The 24733-nt window shown below is 36.6% G+C and overlaps 1 protein-coding gene across 4 annotated transcripts in view; it reads right to left on the bottom strand.

The window, feature by feature from the left end:
• KDM5A (lysine demethylase 5A) overlaps positions 1-24733 on the bottom strand; it is a 114040-nt gene that overhangs the window by 51977 nt on the left and 37330 nt on the right. For all 4 annotated transcript variants that reach the window (XM_072654079.1, XM_072654077.1, XM_072654078.1 and 1 more), the window contains exons 13-17: positions 24436-24555; positions 20555-20749; positions 11510-11691; positions 10483-10607; positions 8766-8916 (exon numbers count right to left, since the gene is read on the bottom strand). In XM_072654079.1, coding sequence (XP_072510180.1) covers positions 8766-8916; positions 10483-10607; positions 11510-11691; positions 20555-20749; positions 24436-24555 — 773 coding nt within the window. The remainder of the gene's footprint in view (positions 1-8765; positions 8917-10482; positions 10608-11509; positions 11692-20554; positions 20750-24435; positions 24556-24733) is intronic.

Raw genomic sequence — 24733 nt, forward strand, 5'->3', positions numbered from 1 at the left:
ATATACATACATACACATACACTCATGTACACATATATACCTACACATATATAATATACACATACATACATACCCATACACACCTATATATATATGTGTATGTATATATATATGCGTATATATATGTGTGTACATACATACGTATATATATATACATATATATATTCCCTCTATGCTAATACTGAAAAAGGTCTCATGAGTTACAAATAACCTCTTTCCATATAAATAGTTTAACTTTAATGAGTTCCTTAAGGCTTCTCTTTCCGGTTTACTTTTTCGTATTTCTCTTGATTCTCGTATGTGAAAGTCAAATTTTCTATTCACTTCTGGTACCTTTCCAGTTTTCTTATACTTTAATCCCCAGAACACACTTAGCAAAATTGGCCTTGTTGCTTTTTCTAGAACACAACACTGCCTCTGCTCACTCTGCGTGTTTCCCATGCCCAGAATGCTCCGACCTCCATCTCCTACCTTCAAAACTCAGTTCAAAACCCACTTTCTACAGATTTTTTCCAAATTCCCCATCCTTCCCCTTGTTTTCAACAAGAATACTTGGAAGTCCTCTATTTCATTGAAATTCCATTTTTTCCCTTGAAGTATTATGCTCAGTTTTGCTGGGTAGGTGATTCTTATTTTTAATCCTAGCTCCTTTGCCCTCTGTAATATCATATTCCAAGCCCTTCGATCCTTTAAGGTAGAAGCTGCTAAATCCTATGTTATCCTCATTGCATTTCCACAATACCTGAATTCTTTCTTTCTGGCTGCTTGTAATATTTTCTCCTTGACTTAGAAACTCTGGAATTTGGCTACAATATTCCTAGGAGTTTTCCTTTGGGAATCTCTTTCAGGAGGTGATCGGTGAATTCTCTCCATTTCTATTTTACCTTCTGGTTCTAGAATATCAGGGCAGTTTTCCTTCATATTTTCTTGGAAGATGATGACCAGGGTCTTTTTTTGATCATGGCTTCAGGCAGACCAATAATTTTTAATTTCTCTCTCCTGGATCTATTTTCCAGGTGAGTTGTTTTCCAATGAGATATTTCACATTGTCTTCTATTTCTTCATTCTTTTGGTTTTGTTTTATAATTTCTTGGTTTCTCATAAAGTCATTAGCTTCCATCTGCTCCATTCTAATTTTTAAAGAACTATTTTCTTCAGTAAGCTTTTGAACCTCCTTTTCCATCTGGCTAATTCTGCTTTTTAAAGCATTTTTCTCCTCATTTTTGGACCTTTTTTGTCATTTAGGTTAGACTATTTTTAAAGGTGTTATTTTCTTCAGCATTTTTTTGGGTCTCCTTTCAGTTTTCATGATTTTCGTGCATCACTCTCATTTCTCTTCACAATTTTTCCTCCACCTCTCTTACTTGATTTTCAAAATATTTTTTGAGCTCTTCCAAGGCCTGAGACCATTGCAATATTTTTTTGGGGAGGTTTTGGATGTAGGAGCCTTGACTTTTATGTCTTCCTCTGATGATATGTTTTGTTCTTCCTCATCCGAAAGAAAGAAAGAAAATACCTTTTCACCAAGAAAGTAACCTTCTATAGTCTTATTTTTTTCCCCTTTTTTGGGCATTTTCCCAGCCAGTTACTTGACTTCTGAGTCCTTTTTCAAGTGGAGGGTATACTCTAGGGACCTGTAAGTTTTCAGTTCCTCCAAGGTGGCACAATCAAGGGAGAGGAGTTTTCTCCTCTACTGGCCTGCACTCTCATCTGTGAGCAACCACAAGCACTCTTTTCTTCCCTGGAACTGCGAGTAGGGTTCCCTCTCCACAGCCAGCTTCACCATGCCAGCACTCCTCCTCACCCCAGAACCGCCTCTCAGGACTGAGACCCAGATCAGCTGCTTGATTCCTCCAGGGTCTTTAGGCCAAGGGCTCCAAAAGTGGACTCCAAAAGTGTCCCCTCATACCCCTCTCACTTTGAAGTTGTCTTCGGTGTTTGTGGGTTGAGAAATCTGGGAACCACAGTTGCTACCCATGATTCCATGCCCTGAAGCCTGTTCCAGTCCTCTCCATGCTGTGTGGCCAATACTGGGTTGCACTCCGCTCCAAGCCTGGTGCGACAGACCTTTCCTGTCAGCCTTCCAGGCTTTCTTGGGCTGGAAATCTCTTTCACTGTCATTTTGTGGCTTCTGCTGTTCTAGAATTTGGTTAGAGTCATTTTTTACAGGTATTTTATGGATTAGTGGGGGAAGCTAGAGCAGGTCCGTCCTTCTACTCTGTCATCTTGACTCTGCCCTCTAGAACACTAGTTCACTGTTGGTGGAAGTGTGAACTGATCCAACTATTCTGGAGAGAAATTTGGAACTAGACCCAAAAGGCCAAAAAAATGTGCATACCCTTTGACCCAGCAATACCACTTCTAAGGTGTATCCCAAAGAGATCATAAAAAATGGGAAAAGGACCCACATGTGCAAAAATATTTATAGCAGTTCTTTTTATGGTGGCCAAGAACTAGAAATTGAGGGGATGCCCATTAACTGGGGAATGGCTGAACAAGCTGCAGTATAGGAATGAAATGGAATACGATTGTGCTATAAGAAATGATGAGCAGGTACACTTCAGAAAAACCTGGAAAAGACTTAAATGAACTGATTCTGAGTGAAGTGAGCAGAACTAGGAGAATATTATACACAGTAACAGCTACACTGTGGGATGATTCAGCAATGCAAAGACCTAAAACAACTCCAAAAGACTCATGATACAAAATCTCATTGGCATCCAGAGAAAGAAATATGGAAGCACACTACTTTTCTATTTGTTTTTTCTTTCTCCTAGTTCCTCCCCTTCATTCTAATTCTTATATACAACAAGACTAACGTGAAAATATGTTTAATAGGATGTATACATTGAGTCTATATCAGACTGCATGCCGTCTTGTGGAGGGAGTAGAGAAATGAGGTGGAGAAAATTTAAAACTTTCCCTTCAGCTTTCACGCCTTCATAACCTGACCCTCTCCTATCTTTCCAGTCTTCTTACACCTTACTCCTTGCCCCACATACTCTGAGATTCAGTGACAATGACCTGAATTAGAGAGTACATCTCCTGACTGTGCATTTTACTGGCCATGTTTCATGCCTGGAATGCTCTCCCTCCTCACTTCTATCTCATGGCTTTCCTGGCTCCTTTGATCCCAGTGGAAATCCTACTTTCTACAAGAAGTCTTTCTGATCCCCCTCAAATCTAATGCCCTCCCTAAGTTTATTATCTCCATCTTATCCTGTATTTACCTTGTTTGTGCATAGTTATTTGAATGCTACCTCCCCCATTAGACTGTGAACTCCTTTCAAGGTAGGCCTTTCTTTTTTGAATTAAAGAGTATCAAGCACAGAGTAGTAGGCACTTAAATGCCTACTACTGACTGTCCTTAAGTAACATGTGTTAATTAGGCTGCTTGAGTCAGGGCAATACCTCTAACTTTCCCTCAGCTAAATCCTTCAAAGATTTTAAGCCTTTGCTCCTCATGTTATAATCATGGGCCCATCTTTCCTTCCCGGCATCTAGAATGCCAGCATCACAAAATGGGTAAATCTTGACATTCTCCTAACCATTTTCAACTCCATCAAAAAATTTTTTTAATAAGTTGGGAAATACAAACAAATCTATTCATAGGAAAGGGGAAAACCCAAACTCTTATTAAGAAATAAGAAAAAAGATTTTCTTGTTTGGTGCTAAATAGGAACTTTCACACTTAACAATATGCATTATATATGTCTCTATCTGACTAGTATACTTTTTAATTTTTCAAGATGCTGTTCTTAGGATATATACATATTTTTATTAATTTTGTAATTTTATTTTAGTTTAATGTTGACACATACAAGTATTCAAATATATAATATAAACCAAAATAGAATAAAAAAACTGAATAAAATTAAATTATCATAAATAATTATCCTTGTACCATAAACTTATTTTATTTATTGAATAACCCCAAAACAAAGAATGTGTATCATAACTTGAAGCAGAGTAGATAGGAAGACCAGTGATTTCATCAGTGTAGCAAACTCCTGGTCTAGAAACATCCTCCTTTTTCCTTTATCCTCCCTCCTATATATCTTTGTAAATTTGAATCAATCATCAAGAACTTATTAAGGACCTACTATGAGTTAGCTGATGGATATGAGATGGAATCTAAGAGTTATTTTATTTTGAATTTCTCTGAAAATTTAGAACATTTATTAAAGTGTATGCCGCTACTTGAGCTTTTTTTTTAAATCAATCATCAAGCATTTATTAGGCACCTGTATGCAAGGCACCGTACTAGGCACTGGAAATACAAATACAATGGATGAACTTCCTGTTCTTGTCTTTATCAATAGCAATGTCTCTTATTCACTACATGCATATCAAATCTTGACAAATTTGGGACATGAATTTTTATCAAAAGTCTAAAGTACAAACATTTTCTAAACAATTTTTCCTTTCTGAATAGAGTACTTTGCTGTAATGAAGATTTTCATTTTAATGTAACTGAATTAATCTATTTTGTCTCTTTCCTTTGACTTACAATTGAATATATCCCCTCTACAGCTATGAAAAATATCTCATTCTATCAGACTGTCAAGCTTAAAATCTTTAAAAATATTTTGTTCAACTGGAAAATAAGAGGTACAGGCAATAGGGCATAGAAATCTATTTTGCCCTACAGGAAAACAGAGGGGAGGGGAATGGAAGAAGGGGGGGGTAATAGAAGGGAGGACAAACTGGAAGAAGGGGTGCATGGTACATGCTGTTGGGATGGAGATGAGGAGAGATGGGGAGAAAATTTTGAACTCAAATTCTTGTGGAAGTGAATGTTGAAAACTGAAAAATAAATTATATTTTAAAAAAGAAAGTAATTTTGAGTTCATTAAAATTTTTGGACCATCAAAAAAAACCATTTTGCTCAAGGAACTATTTGGAATCTATTGTAACAAATGGCATGACATGCTGGTCTGCTGCCAATTTACCAAAATGCTATCTAATTTTCCCAACAGTTTTGTAGACTAATGATTATTTTAACCAGTATTTGGTAACTGTGGATTCACTGAACACAAGCACATGTATCTGGTTCTAATATTAACATCTACATTATTCAACTAATCTATTTTTAAATTTTTTATTCTGGTGCTAGATTATTTTGAAAATTTCCACTTCATAGTATAATTTGAGATCTGACAGTTTAATAATCCTTTGCCTCTGTTATTTTTCATGATTTCCCTTGATAGTCCTGACCTTTTCTCTCATATGAATTTTGTAATTTGTATGTATTCCTAGTAATAAAACTACTAGAAGAAAAACAAATTACACTGTATGAAATTAAATCTATAGGTAAATTTTGTTAGTATCATCACTGAGTTACATTAATTACACATCTAATCAAATGCACTGAATCTTTCCTAATAAGGACAGGGAAAAAGCAAGGCTGCACACTCTAATTAATATCATCTGACATAGCTCTAAAACTGCTGGCCATAGCAATAGTTTAAGAAAAAGGAATAGAGGAAAACACTAAAGTACCTCTTGAACGTTCTAACTGTATTTCTCAGGCATCTGTTTTGTAGTAAGACACAGTACAGACACACAGACACACACACTTTGGCCATGACCCGTAATTTCATTCAAGAACTTTTTGAGACCAAATTTACCTCTACCAATACAGACTGGCCATTTCTGCAATTGTCACTCTTAAAGAGCTGTTTAGGAAGATTAAGAGTGTAGGTGACTTAACGAGAATCTAGTTAACCAGTTAACTAGAGGAAGGTGAAAACCTAGGTCATGTCAACTTCAAAGCCAGCACACATATGTATGGCTTTCAAATCAACAACAACATACCAAGTAAGTGTGCTGGTAGATCACCTTTCAGATATTGAATAAACTTTTATGCTGAATGGTATTTCTCTTAATTTGGGGGCAGGGGCTGGTTCAATGCTGGCAATTATTTTCTTTTTTATCTACATACTGTGCTGAAGTTATTGCTTCAAAGTTTTTTTAAACCTTCTTAGATTTTCTAAATAAATACACTTGCCAGAGAGATAGTTGAGCATTATCTTAAATTAGTTTTTACTCCTTTAATTTCTTCCTCTTGCCTTGTTAAAACTAGTATTTCTAGAACATATTTCTCAATCAGCAACATTTATTAAGCACCTAATACATTCCAGCTCGGTCACAAGGATACAAAGACAAAATTCGAACAGTCCTTGTCCTCAGGGCATTATATTCAATCAAATAATATTAATGAGAACAGGGAGAATTTTTTGATCAAGAGCTTTCTCTTCACTTCAGGAAAACTATTTCAATTCCTATGCTTACACTTCTGAATATTTTTGACATAAGCAGGTTTGTCTATTTTCCAACATCTACTGATATATATATATATATATATATATACACACACACACAGTCATTAATTAAAATTAAAATAACCAAAATCATGATTACTGATACAAGTCATTATGCCCATTTTTTCATGCAACCTTTGTTTAATCCAACTTGACCACAAGGAATAATTATTTTAGAAACTGCTGTGATTTTCATTAATGACACAGGATTTTTCTTCCTGCTTTTTGTTCCCTCATTTGGAGATCAAAATCCTATTTGTCCTACAGAACAGAAAGGGTAGAGTGACATCTACGTCTCTTTTCTAGAAAAGTTTACTTAAACTAACAAGGAAATATGTTTTGCATGACTGCAAACATTTGTGTGTGTGCATGCATGTGTGTGTATGTATACACACACACACATATATAACCTATAGCAAATTGCTTGTCTTCCCAATGTGTGTGCATGGCGGGGAGGAGAATAGGGAAGGAAAGGATTTGAAACTTTTAACTTCAAAATGAACGTTAAAGTTCTTTTTACATGTAATTTGGAAATATACAAAATTTAAAAAATTAAAAAATAAATTAAAAGTTTATTTAGTATAGAGACAATTTATTCTTTAAATGTCTTATTGAATTCATCTGTGAATCCATCTGGTCCAAGTGGGATTTTTTTTTCCTCAAACAAGGCTGTTCATTAATGATCCATTCAATTTTTCTTCCTGAAAATGGTTTATTTAGGTTATGTATTTCCTGTTTTGCCATCTAAGGAGCTTGGGGAGATATGCATATTTTAATAAATGGACACCTATTTTCTTTACCTTCTCAATTTTGCTAGGATCGAATTGGAATCTAATCATGCGTGTGTGTGTGTGTGTGTGTGTGTGTGTGTGTGTGTGTGTGTGTACACACATATAAACACACACACATATATAAACATACACAAATACATACATATATGTAATAATTTCCTTTGGGTTTTTTCATTCACACACAATGAAGAAAAAAATATATATACATCTGTAATTTTTTTTTAACTTTTCTTCATTGTACCCTCCTCCTTGTCATTTTTATTATTGGTAATTTGGTCTTTCTCTTCTTCTTGGTTATATTATCTATCTTTCTAAAAATTTTATCTAGGCTGGTTCCAGTTGTGTGTATGTAAGTCAGAGTACTTACTTGATAGAACAAGGATCAAATTTAAAAGAAAAACATATCAAAGAATTTCTGATATCTGGATATCTTTTTGAGAACTGAATCTGACATTCACTCTTCCTAGCATCTGGTGGATTTTTTGTCTACAAGGTCTGACCCTTAACTTCAATTATTCTGGGAAATTTTCTTGTGTGATTTCTAGAAATACGTCCAGATTCCCTTCTATCCACTTTGTTCCAATAATGCAGTGACTCAAGTTCTCCCTCCTGTTCACTGTCCTCTAGATGCATGATTTTTGCTTACGTATTATCAAGTCTTACAGATTAGCTGACCTTTGATTTGGTTTCTTTCAAGTATTATTGATGCCTTTTGTTTTTAGACTGCAGTCACTTCTGCAAAGACCACACACACTGCCAATGAGACCTTTCTTATAACAAAGTTAAGCAAAACCATCCAACAGTGACTGTCTGACAGTATATACAGAATTCTACACTCTAGTCCATCAACCACTATCAAATAGAAAGTGAATACATTTCCTCAACTGGAAGAAAAATTCTATTCCTCATCAATTCCGTTTTTTCTTTTTAATGTCCAGAGTTCTCTCCTTATTTTGCAATTTTTTAAAAAACTTTTAACATCTCTCTTTACTAATATCAAATCCTTTCAAAACTAATAATAATTCCTTCTTTTGTTATCTTAGAGTATTTGTTATCCAATTTGAAGTGTCCTACACAAGTTCTAGATACATTTCTTGGACCATGTTGTTGTTATTCCCCACACACTCCTCCCAAGTGTATTTTCTTCAGATTATTTTAATCCATAATATTTATTCAAATTTTTCCTTTCCTCCATGCTCATTTTGTCCTCCTTCTCCTGCTCTGAATAGCTATTGTCTTTGAAGATCTTTTGTTACCTTTAAACTCGAAGGTGCTCACCACTATTCTTGAAGAAGGCATTAGGACACTGGGCTTTCTTATTCTGACATTTTTTTGCCCAGGCTCTGGAAGTAATATTAGTTGTAATATAAGTATCAGTGTGGGGTAAAGAGAGGGAAGATCTGTTTCTTCCATTCTATGGAATTATGCACATAATGAGTGTCCAAAAGAACGAAAACCTAGATCTGAAAGAGTTAAGAAAAGCCAAGAGCAATGGTAAAAGTTCATGTTCAACAAACATACACGAAAAACATTCAAGGACTGATTGTGATGAACAGGGCACAAAGGTGACAAATCATTACTGAATTATTTGAAAATTATTGAATTATTGAAAAGATAATGCACAAATGAGCCAACCTTTCTGTCCTCTTACCTGTGCTTTTGTTTTTTGCTCAAAAGTAACTGAGCCACTGAAGCACAAGTCTCCGCTTCCTTCACAGCATCCCTGAGTTTTCTAAAGAGATCATTCTCCGGATACTTCCTATCTTCAGCATCTTCCAACATCACCCTCAATTCAATCACATCTGCAACATAAACAAAAAGCTATGCGAACAGAAAAGGAAAGTGATAAATGTTGGAGAGGATGTCCCCATTAATGTGGGACATTAATGCACTGTTGGTGGTGCTGTGAACTTATCCAACCATTCTGGAGATCATTTCAGAACTATATCTAAAGGACTATAAAACTATGCATACCCTTTGATCAAGCAATACCACTATTAGGTCTGTATCTCAATGAGATTTACAAAAAGGACCTATTTGTATAAAAATACATAAACACACTTATGTATTTTTATACAAATATCTCTTTTTGTGGTGGCAAAGAACTGGAAATTGAGGGGATGCCCATTAACTGGGAAAAGACTGAACAAGCTGTGGTACAGGATTGTAATGGAATACTACTGTGCTACCAGAAATGGTGAGCAGGATGAGTTCAGAAAAACCTGGAAAGATTTAAAGGAACTGATGCAAAGTGAAGTGAACAGAACCAGGAGAACACTGTACAAAATAATAGCAATATTGTAGGATGATCAACTGTGAATGATTTAGCTATTATCAGCAATACAATGATCCAAGACAATTCAAAAGGATTCATGATGAAAAATGCTATCCCTATCCAAAGAAAGAACTGATGGAGCCTGAATACAGATGGAAGCAGACTACTTTTCACTTTATTTTTTGAGTGTCTTTTTCTTTTTTGGTCTATTATCTTCTTTCACAACATGACTAATATGGAAATGTTTCACACATGTATAACCTATATCAAATTGCTTACTGTCTGGGGTGGGGAAAGAAGTGAGGGAAAGAATTTGGAACTCAAAATCTTAAAAAAAAAAAAATGCAAAAAATTTCCTTTACATGTAATTGGGGAAAAAAATAAAATACTGATTTTAAATAAACATAATATTAATAATAACAATATTTTAACATAACTATGAGAACACTATGAAATTAGCTTTAAAAGCAATTTAAAAATCTTAACTCCAATTGTATACAAGAAAATCATCTTTCAGTATCAGCAAGCTGCAGCTGTGAAAATCTTACCAGCCCAATCAAAATAATTCACTAGATGCTTATTCTTCTGTGCTACAATTTCTCCCATGTGAGAAACTTCTTTTTCACCCAATCTGCCTTCTGTATCAGTATATTGAGAACAATCATCACCCAAAGAGAACCTTATATCTAATGCAAATCCTTGATCCAAAGCCTCTTCTTCATCTGGGGTCCATGAATTTGGGGTTTTTTAAATATGTTTAAAATTTTAAAACATTAGTTTAAGAAGCAGGTTTCACTAGTTTGCCAAAGAGATCCATGACATAAAAAGGTTAAAGATATCAACTTCTTTTTCTAGATATCCATTCCCACAGGAGAAGGCCATTTTATTCTTAGCCAATCCGTTTGTCACAAATTTCAAAAAGATTCAAAGTTCTCTTGGTGGTCTGAGAAGGCTTTTAAAAGAGAAAAAACAAGAGTCTCATCCCACCTATTGTGCCCTTAGGAAAATTATTTTGCATAAGATAACCAATGTATAAGTCCTTTAGCAGAGAAATAATCCTTCTTGCATTGATTATAATAGAAGGAAACCTAACCTTTCTTGTGGTTGAGGCTTGCAGACAATGCCTCTGTAACTCGACTGACCCAAGTGTCATAGGACTGTGCTCTGACTTTAACACCATACAAGAGAGAAGGAAGGTCTTCCAATGGATACCGGTACCTAGTGAAAAGACATAACAGCAAAAATTCAAAAATTCTAACCAAGTCCTACATGTATTACCAATCTAAGAAAACACAAGAGGCAGAGGAATGGCAGCCTGGTCTAGATAAATGCCACAAGGAGAAAAAGAAACATAATAAACATCTAATGAAGCTAAATTTTAGCTTCCAAGATGAGAACAAAATTTATGGGAATGGTAGAACAGGAGAAATTGGTAAGAAAATACAATTCCATTTTCTAGAAATTCAACAAATAATCATTAACCACCTAGGATGAGAGAGCTTTTCAGCTGTACAACTATGTTTGTAGGCTTCTGTACATAGGTCTCCATTTTTCTTGTCGTGTTTGCAGCTTTCTTACTCAAATTTCAGCTTTGTAGCTCTTTTTGTAGGTTTGCAGCTAATTTGCCAATCTGATAATAATCTTAATAATAAATGTAATCACTAGCATTCATAGAGTACTTTAAGATTGGTTAAGTACATTGCAAATTTTATCTCATTAGATCCTCCCAACAGCCTTGAGGAAACTGAGGCAGATAGAAGTTCAGTGAGTTGCCCAGGGTCACATACATGATAAGTGTCTGAGGACAAATTTAACTCAGGTTTTCCTGACTCCAGATCTAGCATTTCATCCACTGTCATCAAGCTGCCTCTAGCTGGATTTGTAGGTTCCCCATTCAATTTGAAACCCTTTCATTAGATGTCTTACTTTTTTGGTATGTTTGTAAGTTTCTAGCTATGTTTTTGGCTTTTTGCTTAGATTTTCAACTTCAGGCTATCTTACATCTTTAAAACTTTACTTCCATATTTCTAGCTGTGTTTGAAGATTCCTACAATTTTACCAAACAACATTTTATCAAACAAGAAGATGGCAGAGTGCTTAAAAGAAGATTTTTTTCATACCTAAGACATTTCTTCTGCATGGGACAAGGGCACAAGTCAGCAGGATGGTAAAGACACACAAGCCGATCAGGGTTACAGGAACAAGTAAGAGCAGAGAGAAAGCATGTAGTTCTGCAAGCTGAACACTGTCGCTCATCATCTGGAACAAGTTCAAACACCTCTTCTTCAGATAACAGTACACCCTGAAACAAAATTTTTTCACTTAAAATAAAAAAATTTAAAAAGAAAAAAATTACTTACTGGTTATTTTCTAGTTATGGGTATAATCATGCAAGGTAGAATTCTCTTTAACGGCAGACCAAAGAATCACACAAGCAACAACTATATCTTATACTTACATAATATAAAAAAAGCATTAGCTCCCATATGTGTATAACATCGTTCAATAGTCAAAAACTATTTTCAATCTCTAAGGGCTTAAAATCTGAGCAATAACCCTGAAACATACACAAAGACAGAAGTATTGTGATACAACATGGAAGAAAGTATGATGCTCAAACTTAGCAGAGATAGCAGCAATGTCTATACCATGGGGACAGTGGAGAACCATGACATGAAGGAAGAGGTATGAGAAGACAGCTTACCCAACAAGGGTAAGAGCTGAACTTTACCATAGACCAACCTAAAAAACTGACTAGTGAGTATATTATACAAGGATGAAGTAAGGAACTGGAATGGAAAAGGACAACAAGCCAATTTAACAGAAAAAAACTAGACTAGGAGTTTCATTATCAAACCCAAAAGCTGTACAACCGTGACTACATCATTTGATCTCATTAGGTTTTGTTTTCTCTTTTCTATTAGGGTCCATGTCTAAGGTCTCTCACAGTTTTCTAACACTATGGGTGTCACTTTACTTTCTAAGGATTAAGACAAGATCTTTGTGCTCTCCACATCCAACTGTCTACATGTTCTAGTTTTATTTTGTCCAAATTGCCCCATAAAGCCCAACCTTTTCTTGACTAAAGAATAAAAGCTTCTTCAATAGATAAGTAGTCAAAGGACATGAACAAATAGTTATAAAAAGCAGAACTGCAAAATATTCACAGCTACATGAAAGAATGGTCCAAATAACTAATAACATGAAAAATGTAAATCAAAACAACAAGTTTGGATTTACACCCTGAAAATGGGCAAAGACGATAAAAAATGGCAACATTCATTGTTGCATTGAGTACTGACAATATTATCATTCATTCAACACAGGCAATACTCAATGCTAGAATGATAGGCCCACTAATCCACTGGGTGGAGCTGTGAAATAGTACACAAAGTGACTAAAATGTCCATATACTTTGAACCTGAGACTCCACTACTGGGTTCATGTCTTAAGGAAGCCACCCACATGAAGAAGTCCCCATATACACCAAAATATTTATAGCAGCCCTTTTTGTAACAGCAAAGAACTTGCCTGGAACTATACTTTACCCATAATTTTTATTATATTGCAGATATTACACAAAAAGATAATACCACTTCCCCAATTGATAAATGGTCAAAGGATATGAACAGGTAATTTTCAGAGAAAGAAATTAAAGATATCTATAACCATATGAAAAAATGCTCTAAATCACTTTTAATTAGAGAAATGCACATCAAAACAACTCTGAGGTACCACATCACACCTACTAGATTGGCAAACATGACAGAACAGGAAAACGATAAATGTTGGAGAGGATGTGGGAGAGTTGGAACATTAATTCACTGCTGGTGGAGCTGTGAGCTCATCCAGCCATTCTGGAGAGCAATTTGGAACTATGCTCAAAGGGCTACAAAAATGTGCATACCCTTTGACCCAGCAATATCGCTTCTAGGACTGTATCCCCAAGAGATCATAAAAATGGGAAAGGGTCCCATATGTACAAAAATATTTATAGCAGCACTCTTTGTAGTTGCCAAAAACTGGAAATCAAGGGGATGTCCATCAATTGGGGAATGGCTCAATAAATGAATGTATAGTGTATATATGAATGTAATGGAATACTACTGCGCCATAAGAAATGATGAACAAGAAGACTTCAGAGAGGCCTGGAAAGACTTATATGATCTGATGCTGAGTGAAAGGAGCAGAACCAGGAGAACTTTGTGCACAGCAACGACCACAGTGTTGTGAGAGTTTTTTCTGGTAGACTTGGATCTTCATAGTAATGCAAGGACATTAAAAAAAAAAAATTCCCAATGGTCTTCTAAGGCAAAATGCCTTCCACATTCAAAGAAAGAACTCTGGAATTCAATCACAGACAGATTCAATCACAGTAGCAGATCATCTGTGTGTGTGTGTGTGTGTGTGTATTATGTTTTGGTTTGTTGTATGATTTCTCCCATTCATTTTAGTTATTCTATACAGCATGACTATAGTGAAAATGTATTCAATAGGAATGTATGTGTAGATCCTATATAGAACTACATGCTGTCTTGGGGATGGGGGGGGGGAAGGGAGGGGGAAAATATCTAAGCTTTATGGTAGTGATTGTAGAACATTAAAAATAAATAAAATGAATATATTTTTTTAAAAAAAGATAATACCACAAGCTGATATTCTAAGATAATTACTACAGCCTCACAATAACAAAGGTATTGATGAAAGTGAACAATGTACTTATCTGATGTGTTCAGCCCTGTCTTAAGTGATGGAGGTGGAGGAGAGAAGGAAGAACACAAAATTATAATATACAATCTCTGCACTCCATAAATTTAGCATACAATTTACCTCAGAAAACAAAAGCACATAAACAAAATACTGAACAAAATGACATAGTACAGTAGAATTTCATCTTACTTCTAGTAACCTCAGTTATATAATCAGATTCCACAAGTAAGCAAAGAGAAAAAAAATCTTTGAAATAGAAAAAAACTCATGCACTGAAACTTGTGTTTTAAAAGAAAGATGTCAAGGGCGGAGCCAAGATGGCGGAGTAGAAACACACACATACGCTACCTCCAAACCCACTGCCCATAAAATACCTGTAAAAAAAAGAACCACCGGCGAATTCTGGAGCAGCAGAAGCCACAGAACGGAGTGGGCGAGATTTCTGCTCCAGAGAGCCTGAAAACGTCTCACAAAAGGTCCTTCGTGCCCTGGACCTGGAGCAGAGCCCAACCCTGCCTCGGCAGCACAGCGCCGAAAGGAGCAGATCCGAGCAGGCTTCAGGGACAGAATCTCCAGCAGCCGCGTGGGTCCCTCCACCCACAGGTGACAAGGGTCGGTGAGAGGGTGTCTTTGGTGGGTCGAGAGGGGAGTGGGGTGCCCCCATAACTCAGGCCCCCTCGGGAGGCAGCAGCGGAGGCGGGAGTAGACCAGGGCTCCCCAAGCAGGCAGGACCCCGGATCCATTGTTGAAGGTCTCTGTATAAACCCCCTGAGGAAACTGAGCCTGTGAGGCGGCCCTGCCCGGACCTGAGCACCTGAACTTAATCTCACACTGAACAGCAGCCCTGCCCCCACCCAAAGCCCTGAGGCTGGGAAGCAGCATTTGAATCTCAGACCCCAAGTGCTGGCTGGGAGGATCTAGAGGTGAGGTGGGGGTGGAGAGGACACTCAGAAGTCAAGTCACTGGCTGGGAAAATGCCCAGAAAAGGGAAAAAAAATAAGACTATAGAAGGTTACTTTCTTGGTGAACAGGCATTTCCTCCCTTCCTTTCTGATGAGGAAGAACAATGCTTACCATCAGTGAAAAACGCAGAAGTCAAGGCTTCTGTATCCCAGCCCACCCAATGGGCTCAGGCCATGGAAGAGCTCAAAAAGGATTTTGAAAATCAATTAGAGAGGTGAAGGAAAAACTGGGAAGAGAATTGAGTGACATGCAAGCGAAGCATGAAAAACAAGTAAACACCCTGCTAAAGGAGACCCAAAAAAATGCTGAAGAAAATAACACCTTGCAAAATAGGCTAACTCAACTGGCAAAAGAGGTTCAAAAAGCCAATGAGGAGAAGAATGCTTTCAAAAGCAGAATTAGCCAAATGGAAAAGGAGATTCAAAAGCTCAATGAAGAAAATAGTTCTTTCAAAATTAGAATGGAACAGATGGAGGCTAATGACTTTATGAGAAACCAAGAAATCACAAAACAATGCCAAAAGAATGAAAAAATGGAAGATAATATGAAATATCTCATTGAAAAAACAACTGACCTGGAAAATAGATCCAGGAGGGACAATTTAAAAATTATGGGACTACCTGAAAGCCATGATCAAAAAAAGAGCCTAGACATCATCTTTCATGAAATTATCAAGGAAAACTGCCCTGAGATTCTAGAACCAGAGGACAAAATAAGTATTCAAGGAATCCACAGATCACCACCTGAAAGAGATCCAAAAAGAGAAACTCCTAGGAACATTGTGGCCAAATTCCAGAGTTCCCTGGTCAAGGAGAAAATATTGCAAGCAGCTAGAAACAAACAATTCAAGTATTGTGGAAATACAATCAGGATAACACAAGATCTAGCAGCTTCCACATTAAGGGATCGAAGGGCATGGAATAGGATATTCCAGGAGTCAAAGGAACTAGGACTAAAACCAAGAATCACCTACCCAGCAAAACTGAGTATAATACTTCAGGGGAAAAATTGGTCTTTCAATGAAATAGAGGACTTTCAAGCATTCTTGATGAAAAGACCAGAGCTGAAAAGAAAATTTGACTTTCAAACACAAGAATGAAGAGAAGCATGAAAAAGTAAATAGCAAAGAGAAGTCATAAGGGACTTTACTAAAGTTGAACTGTTTACATTCCTACATGGAAAGACAATATTTGTAACTCTTGAAACTATTCAGTATCTGGGTACTGGGTGGGATTACACACACACACATGCACACGCACACGCACACACACATAGAGACAGAGTGCACAGAGTGAATTGAAGAGGATGGGATCATATCTTAAAAAAATGAAATCAAGCAGTGAGAGAGAAATATATTGGGAGGAGAAAGGGAGAAATGGAATGGGGCAAATTATCTCTCATAAAAGAGGCAAGCAAAAGCCTTATTAGTGGAGGGATAAAGAGGGGAGGTGAGAGAAAAACATGAAGTTTACTCTCATCACATTCCACTAAAGGAAGGAATAAAATGCACTCATTTTGGTATGAAAACCTATCTTACAATACAGGAAAGTGGGGGAGAAGGGGATAAGCAGGGTGGGGGGGATGCTGGAAGGGAGAGTATGGGGAGGAGGGAGCAATTTGAGGTCAACACTCATGGGGAGGGACAGGATCAAAAGAGAGAACAGAAGTAATGGGGGACAGGATAGGATGGAGGGAAATATAATTAGTTCTTACACAACACTACTATTATGGAAGTCATTTGCAAAACTACACAGATTTGGCCTATATTGAATTGCTTGCCTTCCAAAGGGAAGGGATGGGGAGGGAGGGAGGGCAGATTGGCAGACAGGGGCAATCAGAACTCTCGGTGTTTTGGGGTGGGGGGAGGGGACAAAAGGGGAGAAAATTTGGAACCCAAAATTTTGTGAAAATGAATGTTAAAAGTTAAATAAATTAAAAAAATAAATAAATAAAAGAAAGATGTCTTAGGGCTTCACTCAAAGCATAGTGATCTATTTTACATAAAATTTTAAGTCTCACTCGTGCTCTCAAACTACAACAGGCTGGAGCTAAGAAAAGGGAGAGCAATCAGGAGTGAGGAAGATGACAAAAAAACCCCAAAAAACCCCAACTGGAATATCTCACCACAACACAGGACTAATTTTATGATGGTCGTCTTGAATCATCAGTTTATGAGCTCCCAATAAAACAAATCCCTTCACCAACGCACACTGGCATCTCATTTGTGACTTAGATACTCTTTTCAGACTTGCCCAGGTCACTGAGAGTGTAAGGGATTTGCCAAGGGTCATCAAGGCAGTATGTGGCAGGGGCAGGATTTGAATTCTGCCAGCTTCATCAGAGCCAGCACTACCTTCTGCTTTCTTTGTATACCCAGTGCTTGGCACAGGGCCTGGCACATAACAGATGCTACTGACTTACCACTACTGCTAATGCCCAAGGCCAGCTCTCAACCCAGTATACACTCTGCTTAATGAGCAGAGAAATACAGAGGAATTCTGGCCTTCCTTTTTCCTCAAATCTAGCTCATCTTATAAAAGCTAAGTGAGGTATGAAATCACTGTTATTTTCAGTATATGCCCACATACTTATTTTCTTTTCGAAGATCTCTTTATAGGAAAATAGCTTGTATTCTGACTCACACAGGAATAATGCGTTTTAGAAATATTTCAAATAACATTAAAAAACTGGAACTTACGTAGGAATTTAGTCACCTGAGTCACTTATGTGAACATCTTAATCCCTAAAATGTGTGTTATCAAACAAGATCAATGCTAAATGTTATGGCTTAGACCATTAGGAGAACAGGAGTGAAAAGAAGAAAAAACAATGAAGACTAAAATGAACAGCCTGTGAAGGCTTGATAGGTGGAGATTAGATGGACATACACTATGTAGCACAAGAAAATGAAGGGAGAACTCCAGATGAAAAGAACAACATGCAGGAGGCATAGAACAGATGAAGGAACAAGCCTACCCACAGCAGAGGAAGACTGGGGTTAGTAAGAAATAATGCACAGACTGGTGCACCAAGGCCGTGAGAGCCAAGGAAAGGGCTTAGACTTCACATGCTAGAAAAGAGGAAGCAAAGTATTTGAACAGAGCAATAACACATGAAAGCTGTGTTTCCAAAAATGTCTGCTAGTAGCAAGGAAAACATAGATCGGAGTAAGGAAAACTTAAAGTCAAGAATCCAACAATAAACTATTACAGGGACTGAAGGACTGAATTAGACCAGTGACAGTGGGAATGGGGAAGAAGGGTGGACATGAAAAACATTTCAAAGGAAAAAAATGACAGTTTAATTTAAGCAGGTAGAGGGTAGGGTGCTGCGGGGAAGGGGGTCTGGGTAGATGAGTGAACAAATAAAAGGCCAGTAGGATCACAGATAACAAAGTAGGCAAACTTTGAAAGTTATATGTTGAATTTATTATATATTTTAAAAGAAAAGCAAGCTCCATATAACAGAGATTCAGAATTTCACGTACAATCTTCTCTCATTTATAAAATATATGAAAATGCTTGTTTTACTTGGTGTTTAAGTTCAGAATTTTAAGCAACAAAAGAAACTATATATGAGGTTTATGACATGGATGACTCAAAAATGACACCACTAATTTCAACTACAACAACCAGTACAAAATAGCATAGTTGAAAGAGACAGCAAAGTTGGGAAGTATGAAGGTTTGTGAGACATTGTGGAAGATTAGGATACAACAACATAGCTACTGAAAACCCCAAAAAGAAAGCTAGTGACACAAAGTACTTAGCACTGTCTTTATCATATGACATTATAAAACAGGCACTAACATCTACTTTGTCATTTTGCCATAAGGCCACAGGGCGCTTTCCATATGATTTGCAGCTGAACTCTTCCATACATGTGTTACCTCTCCCAGTAGAATGTGAGCCCCTTAAGAGCAGGAACTGCCTTAGTTTTCTATTTCTTAATGTGTAAAAAGAAAGCACCCAGTAAAATGCTTGTTATTCATTCAAAAAAATAAAATAAAAGAATACTACTGTGCCATAAGGAATGATGAATGGGGCAACTTCAGAGAAACAGAGGAAGCCTTGGATAAACTGATGCAGAGTGAAGTAAGCAGAACCAGGAGAATAATATATACTACCACAAAGAAAAGACAAGCAACTCTGGAAGACTTAAGAACTCAGAATGACACAAGATCCAACCAGAGTTCTAGGGGACTAATGATGAAGAAGACTATCACCTAATAAGAGATGTGATGGACTCAAGAAACAGAAATAAGTCATACATTTATGGACGTGGTCAATGCAGGAATTTGTTTTGCTTAATAATGCACATCAGTCACATGGAGTAGAGGGGAACATTTGAGAAAATAAACACAGATAGTTCAGAAAGGAGGAATGTTGAAAAAAGGCAATCAGATTTGCCAAAAGAGCACCATCAACTTTGGAGAAAGTAATTCCAGTTGAGTGATGAGCCAGGTTACAAAGGGTTGAGAAGTTTAAAAAAAAAAAAAAAGGCATCACTGAAACTCACAGAAAGTCACCATTAATTCAGCGGCACCCTTCCTTCCGACTCAGAAAGGTACTCATACTTCCTAAAAGGATAGTATGATGTCAACAACTTTTTAACATATTTGTATCTCACCTTTTGTTATTACATCATATGCCTTCCTCAGTGGGGGTATGGGACATACCAAATCTCCCTCCTTTAGGTACACAGTGGTGCCACCTCCCACTCTTCTGTGCAGAGGGAGAAACTATGGAATGCTGCTCAGACTCAAATTCAGCAGGCATGATGGGTGTTTTTGTTCAATTATTTTCCTCTCCTTTTTTTGTTTCAGGTATGTGTTCAAAAATGAGGGCAACATAAACAACAAGATAGCAACAAAAACACTTTTAAATCATAAAAAACAATGTTGAGAAGCAAGCAAAGAAGAAGTGAAAGCCACAAATATTTTCTAGGCGTTTGGCTGTTAAAAGTAGGAAAGATACAGAATGACAGCATCTACTGAGGATTTTGTAAGGGTGAGGGAGATCTGGGCATGTCTATAGACAGTAGGAATGAAACCAGAAGCTAGGGAGAGAATGAACTTAAGGGAGAAAGAGCAGATGACCAAGGATAATCTGCTGGAGAAGACATAAGGGGATGGTATCACAGAGGGACTGGTTTTGGCAAGGAGAAGTGCTACCTATATCTGAGAGCGGAGTAAAGGAAGAAAGAATGGGAAAAGATATCAGGAAATTTCTAGATTGAGAGAAGGGGAAAAGGAAGAAGAACATGATGTTTGCAACAGTTGCTTCTACTAAAGTTTAGTAAAGTAGATGAGTTTATTAGCTATGAAGGAGGTGGCATGGGAGGCTGATGAAAGAAGGTTTGAAACATCTGCTGTAATTATCTCAACTAAGTAGATATTAACTCGATTAAGCTTCTGAAGTGAAGCATGGTGAAAACTTGGGCTGCATATACAGGTTCTTCTTGTAGTGTATTTCTGCGCTGAGTTTACTCACCATCTGTACAACAGACTCCCTCAGTCGTGTCTCCTCTTCAGTCATAAGGGTCATTTCTTTGCAGACCATAGCAGCAAGCCCTACATCAAGGCATTCTGGATCTGCAGCCATCTTGAAGATAAGCTCCTCATGTGAGAACACACAGTGACGCCTTAATCGTCGATAATGATTCACACACTGACGTCCGATAGGCAGCTGAAGCCATGAAAGGATACCCAAATCGAATTACTTGTCTACGTTACATTCTATAATGCAGAATAATGATAATAATAACTGGCATTTATACAGCATTTTACAGTTTGCAGAGTTTTACATAAAGCACTTCATCTGAACTTTACAGGCACATAGATACTATCAGTATTATTATCTATTTAGCTATTTGTTGGGCTTAGACATGTGTTTTCTTGATCTATGGAACTTCACAAGGAAACTTCCTCTACTACCCGCAGGTCAGCACCTACTATGCCACTTTTAGTCTTAATAAGCAGACTGAGGCACTCAGAGGTTTATGGCTTGCCCAGGCCACAGAATGAGCATATGTGGTAACTTACTGACTCTTCATTCAGTACACCGCAATTTAAACATGAGGAAACTGAAGATCAGAGAATTTAAATAGTAGGTGAATGATCACAGTGTCAGGTAGGACTTAAATCTAGGCCTCTCCTGACTCCAAGTCCAGCCTGGTTTCTTCTAGAGTGTTCTGCCACCCAACAGATCCCTCCCTTCTGTCCCAAAAAGATGCCTTCCAAGCATGTATTCCATATTCTAGGAAGATAAGCACATATCAAACTGCACTACTCAGGACCCATGCCCCAAAACAAATGTTATTTTAAAAAGACCATTCAAGAAAGCATCAGTTTTTACATTTAACAATGCCTTTTTTGCAAAAGTAACTTTTTTGTTTTGCAAAGGATTTTTTTTTTAGAGAGCCTAATCTTAATTTCATTTCAAATCACTACTACTATGAGATTGAAAATATTTTTTTCCTCACAATGAAATATACATCTGGCTAAACTACCACTTTTCTAAATAAGCAGATGCATTCTTGGAAATGAATTCTAAAAACATTTACCATACCATCAGTTTGCTTCCCTTTTCAGCAAATTATACTATCCAGGCCATATATCTAAGAAAAATCAATCTAACACCTGGGTTGTCAGGTCACATGACAAAATTTTTATTTGAATAAATTTTAGCAAATTTCATTTTCATCTTATTTAGGTTAGAATGTCAAAGAAAAAATATGTAAGTAGAACTTCAGGAAACTATAAGTTTAGCATGATCTTCCACTCTGAAGTAACCACAGGATGGATGGTCAGTCCATATACATTAAACCCACTCCCCTTGACCTCTACAATTCAGAGACAAAGACATAAGTGAAACTATCATCATCTAGTAATACAGCAAAGAACACTGAAGGCAGACTTTTTAGAAGACAGGGCTGAGCATACACCCAGTATATCATAAGTAACTAAAATTAGCAGATGAAGTGAAGTGAATGAGTATTATTGTTGGTTATTTTAAAAATTAGTTGCTAATTTGAAACTTGTTTCAATTTGATTTTTCTTAATGAAAATTAATAGTACAATCCCTATTCAGTTGTTTATAAATAATTTATCCTGTTAAGAATTTTACTGAGCTACAAATGAGTTTAGTCAAAGAAGGAATGTTAATGAGGTTTTTTTTTTAATGAATGCTTTTGTGAAAATTATAAAAACATGAAAATTATTGTTTGGATTTCCTCTGCTAATGAATGAGAAACAGTCAAGTTAATGGAGAGTCTTGCTTGAGTCACTATTTTCAAAACTCTCCCTCACTGATTCTTTATGGGAAGCAGCATTGCCCACTAAGAAGAACACCAGATTTGGGAGTTAAACCCAAGATAAGAGTAATCATTTTACCAGGCATTGTCCAACCTTGGACAAGCACCAAATTCTACCGGTCCTCAATTTTCCAATTAAAAAACCCAAACTAATATGTTTTTCTATTCAATTACAATAAAAGAGATTATCTGTGTAAAAATATTCTATAAAAGAAAATAATGATAAAAATTTCTCCATGGTAGTAATACACAATCTGGGGCATAATAACAAAGTAATTATAAATAATGCAAGAAAATCACTTTAACTTATGGCCATACTATTATTCTAATAAAAATTGGAATTAACAGCTGATGATTATATGTTTTGCAAAGTACTCTATACATGTTACCTCATATAACACTTCAACTGGGGGAAAAAACACACGACTTGAATTTTCTGCCACCTCCTTATAACTACTTTTTGGAAAGAATGAAATGAAAAAAAGGAAATAAAATCAGGCATTAGAGATCATCAACAAACTTGGATGATCCTCCCTTTCAGAAAACTTTTGTTTCATCTGTTTGTCAGACTGCAGCTACACTTGCCTGTACCTAACAGGCATTTAACCTGCTATATTGTTCTCTCTCTTTTACAAGTTTAAGGCTGCAAGTTAAGTTCTAATGAATGTTCTTTCTTTGTTAGACTCTCTTCATTCTGTCATTTATGTCATTTCTGTCAAGGTATGTGGGAGTTACTGAATTTATCAACAGCCCTGATGACCAAGCTAGCCTAGAAATGCATAGCTAAAGTTAAAGGAGTCACCAAAGGCAAAGTAAAACCAAAGTAAAACGTAAGAATGGTGACCATCACAGTCTTACCATGCAAGGATTTTCTGAAAGACTATATATATCCTAAAATATACGATCTCCTGTTCACTTGACATGACATAATTACTACTATTACTCCTCCTAAAGACAGCTGAGCAGCAATAATTGGTAGCCCTATTACATACAAAAGTTATTTTCATTATATCACATAGAAATTTCAATGCTAGAAACTTAAAATTTAAAATAAAGTTCTCAACTGAAAAAGATATAAAATGGCAGCAAAAGTAACAGAGAAGGGGGCAGAGATTACTCAATTTGCCATCAGTGAAAAGAAAATAAGGTCATGTCCTCTCTTTATTAAAAATCACAATCCTAGACCATTTGTTGTTGCTTTAAGACACTTATATCATCCTATTGTTTTGTATTTAAACACCACTCCCAACCCCAGACCCATAAATGTCCATAATTTAGCCTATAATCACATTTTAGTAGGAATGACAAAGTGACAAAGATAAAGAGTAATGGTCATTTTTAAAAATGTGGTTTGACAACTGAAAATTTCATCATAAAATGGCCTCTTTACTGGTGTTAGCCTGTAGGCAGGTGATCCTTGAACTGTGGTAAAGCCTTTCCCACTTGGTAAAACCTCTGAGAATTTATATGTTAGCAGTATAACTTTTCAGAACCTGAGTTGCCTTCACAACAAAACTGAAGCATCAGGGTAGAACTTTATTTGACTTTAAATGTATTTTAAAAGAGCTTTCACAGTATTATGGTCTAAGTATTTTTCAACGTATACCTGAAAATGTTTTTCTTTTGAGAGAGTTCGTTTTAGGAATGTGGCCTATAATCAAAAGAAAGCCTACATTTGGGCCAATACAATATTGTTAAATTAATGCCCCAAATCACCCTCCCCATGCTTAAGTCATCTTTCTGATGCCAAGAATTTACAAAAGCTTAAAGACAACAGTGCTCCAACATGAAAAGTCTAAAGAAGTCACCTCTAAAAGCAAAGAACTACGGACATCAATTGCTCATTTTTAAATCAGGAAGAATTAATTAGGAATAAAGGATGAATTAAAAGCAGTTACTTAAAAACCATCCAAATGAAGAGTGTAAGAGAAACTCAGTCTGACCTCTCCACTCCAATTTACAAACCCTACTCACTGCCTAACTAAGCAAACATAGTGGCTAAGCTACACACAACAGCCTTGCTAGCAGATAAACAAGAGCCACTAGCAATAGAACAGACCCAGTCAGCAGTGCAGAAGTTCACAGCTTCAGCGAAATTGTAGCCCTGGTTAAATCCAGAGTGATAGGCACGAGGAAATGTCACGACAAACTCTCCTGCACATTGATTGGTCCTGAATACCTGAATGCAAATTAGGGGATGAAATGCAAAAAAAAAGGGAGGGGGGAGAGACATGGAGGAGAGAGAAAGATTTTTTATCAGACAGCTATTTCAGAAATAGTTTTTCAAACTAGAAATAGCAAGCATTCTACCACATATGCATCAAGAAAAACAAATGAATCAAAGTTTTTAGAAATCT

This window comes from Notamacropus eugenii, chromosome 3 (assembly GCF_028372415.1).
Source record: "Notamacropus eugenii isolate mMacEug1 chromosome 3, mMacEug1.pri_v2, whole genome shotgun sequence".
Taxonomy (NCBI): Eukaryota; Metazoa; Chordata; class Mammalia; order Diprotodontia; family Macropodidae; genus Notamacropus; species Notamacropus eugenii.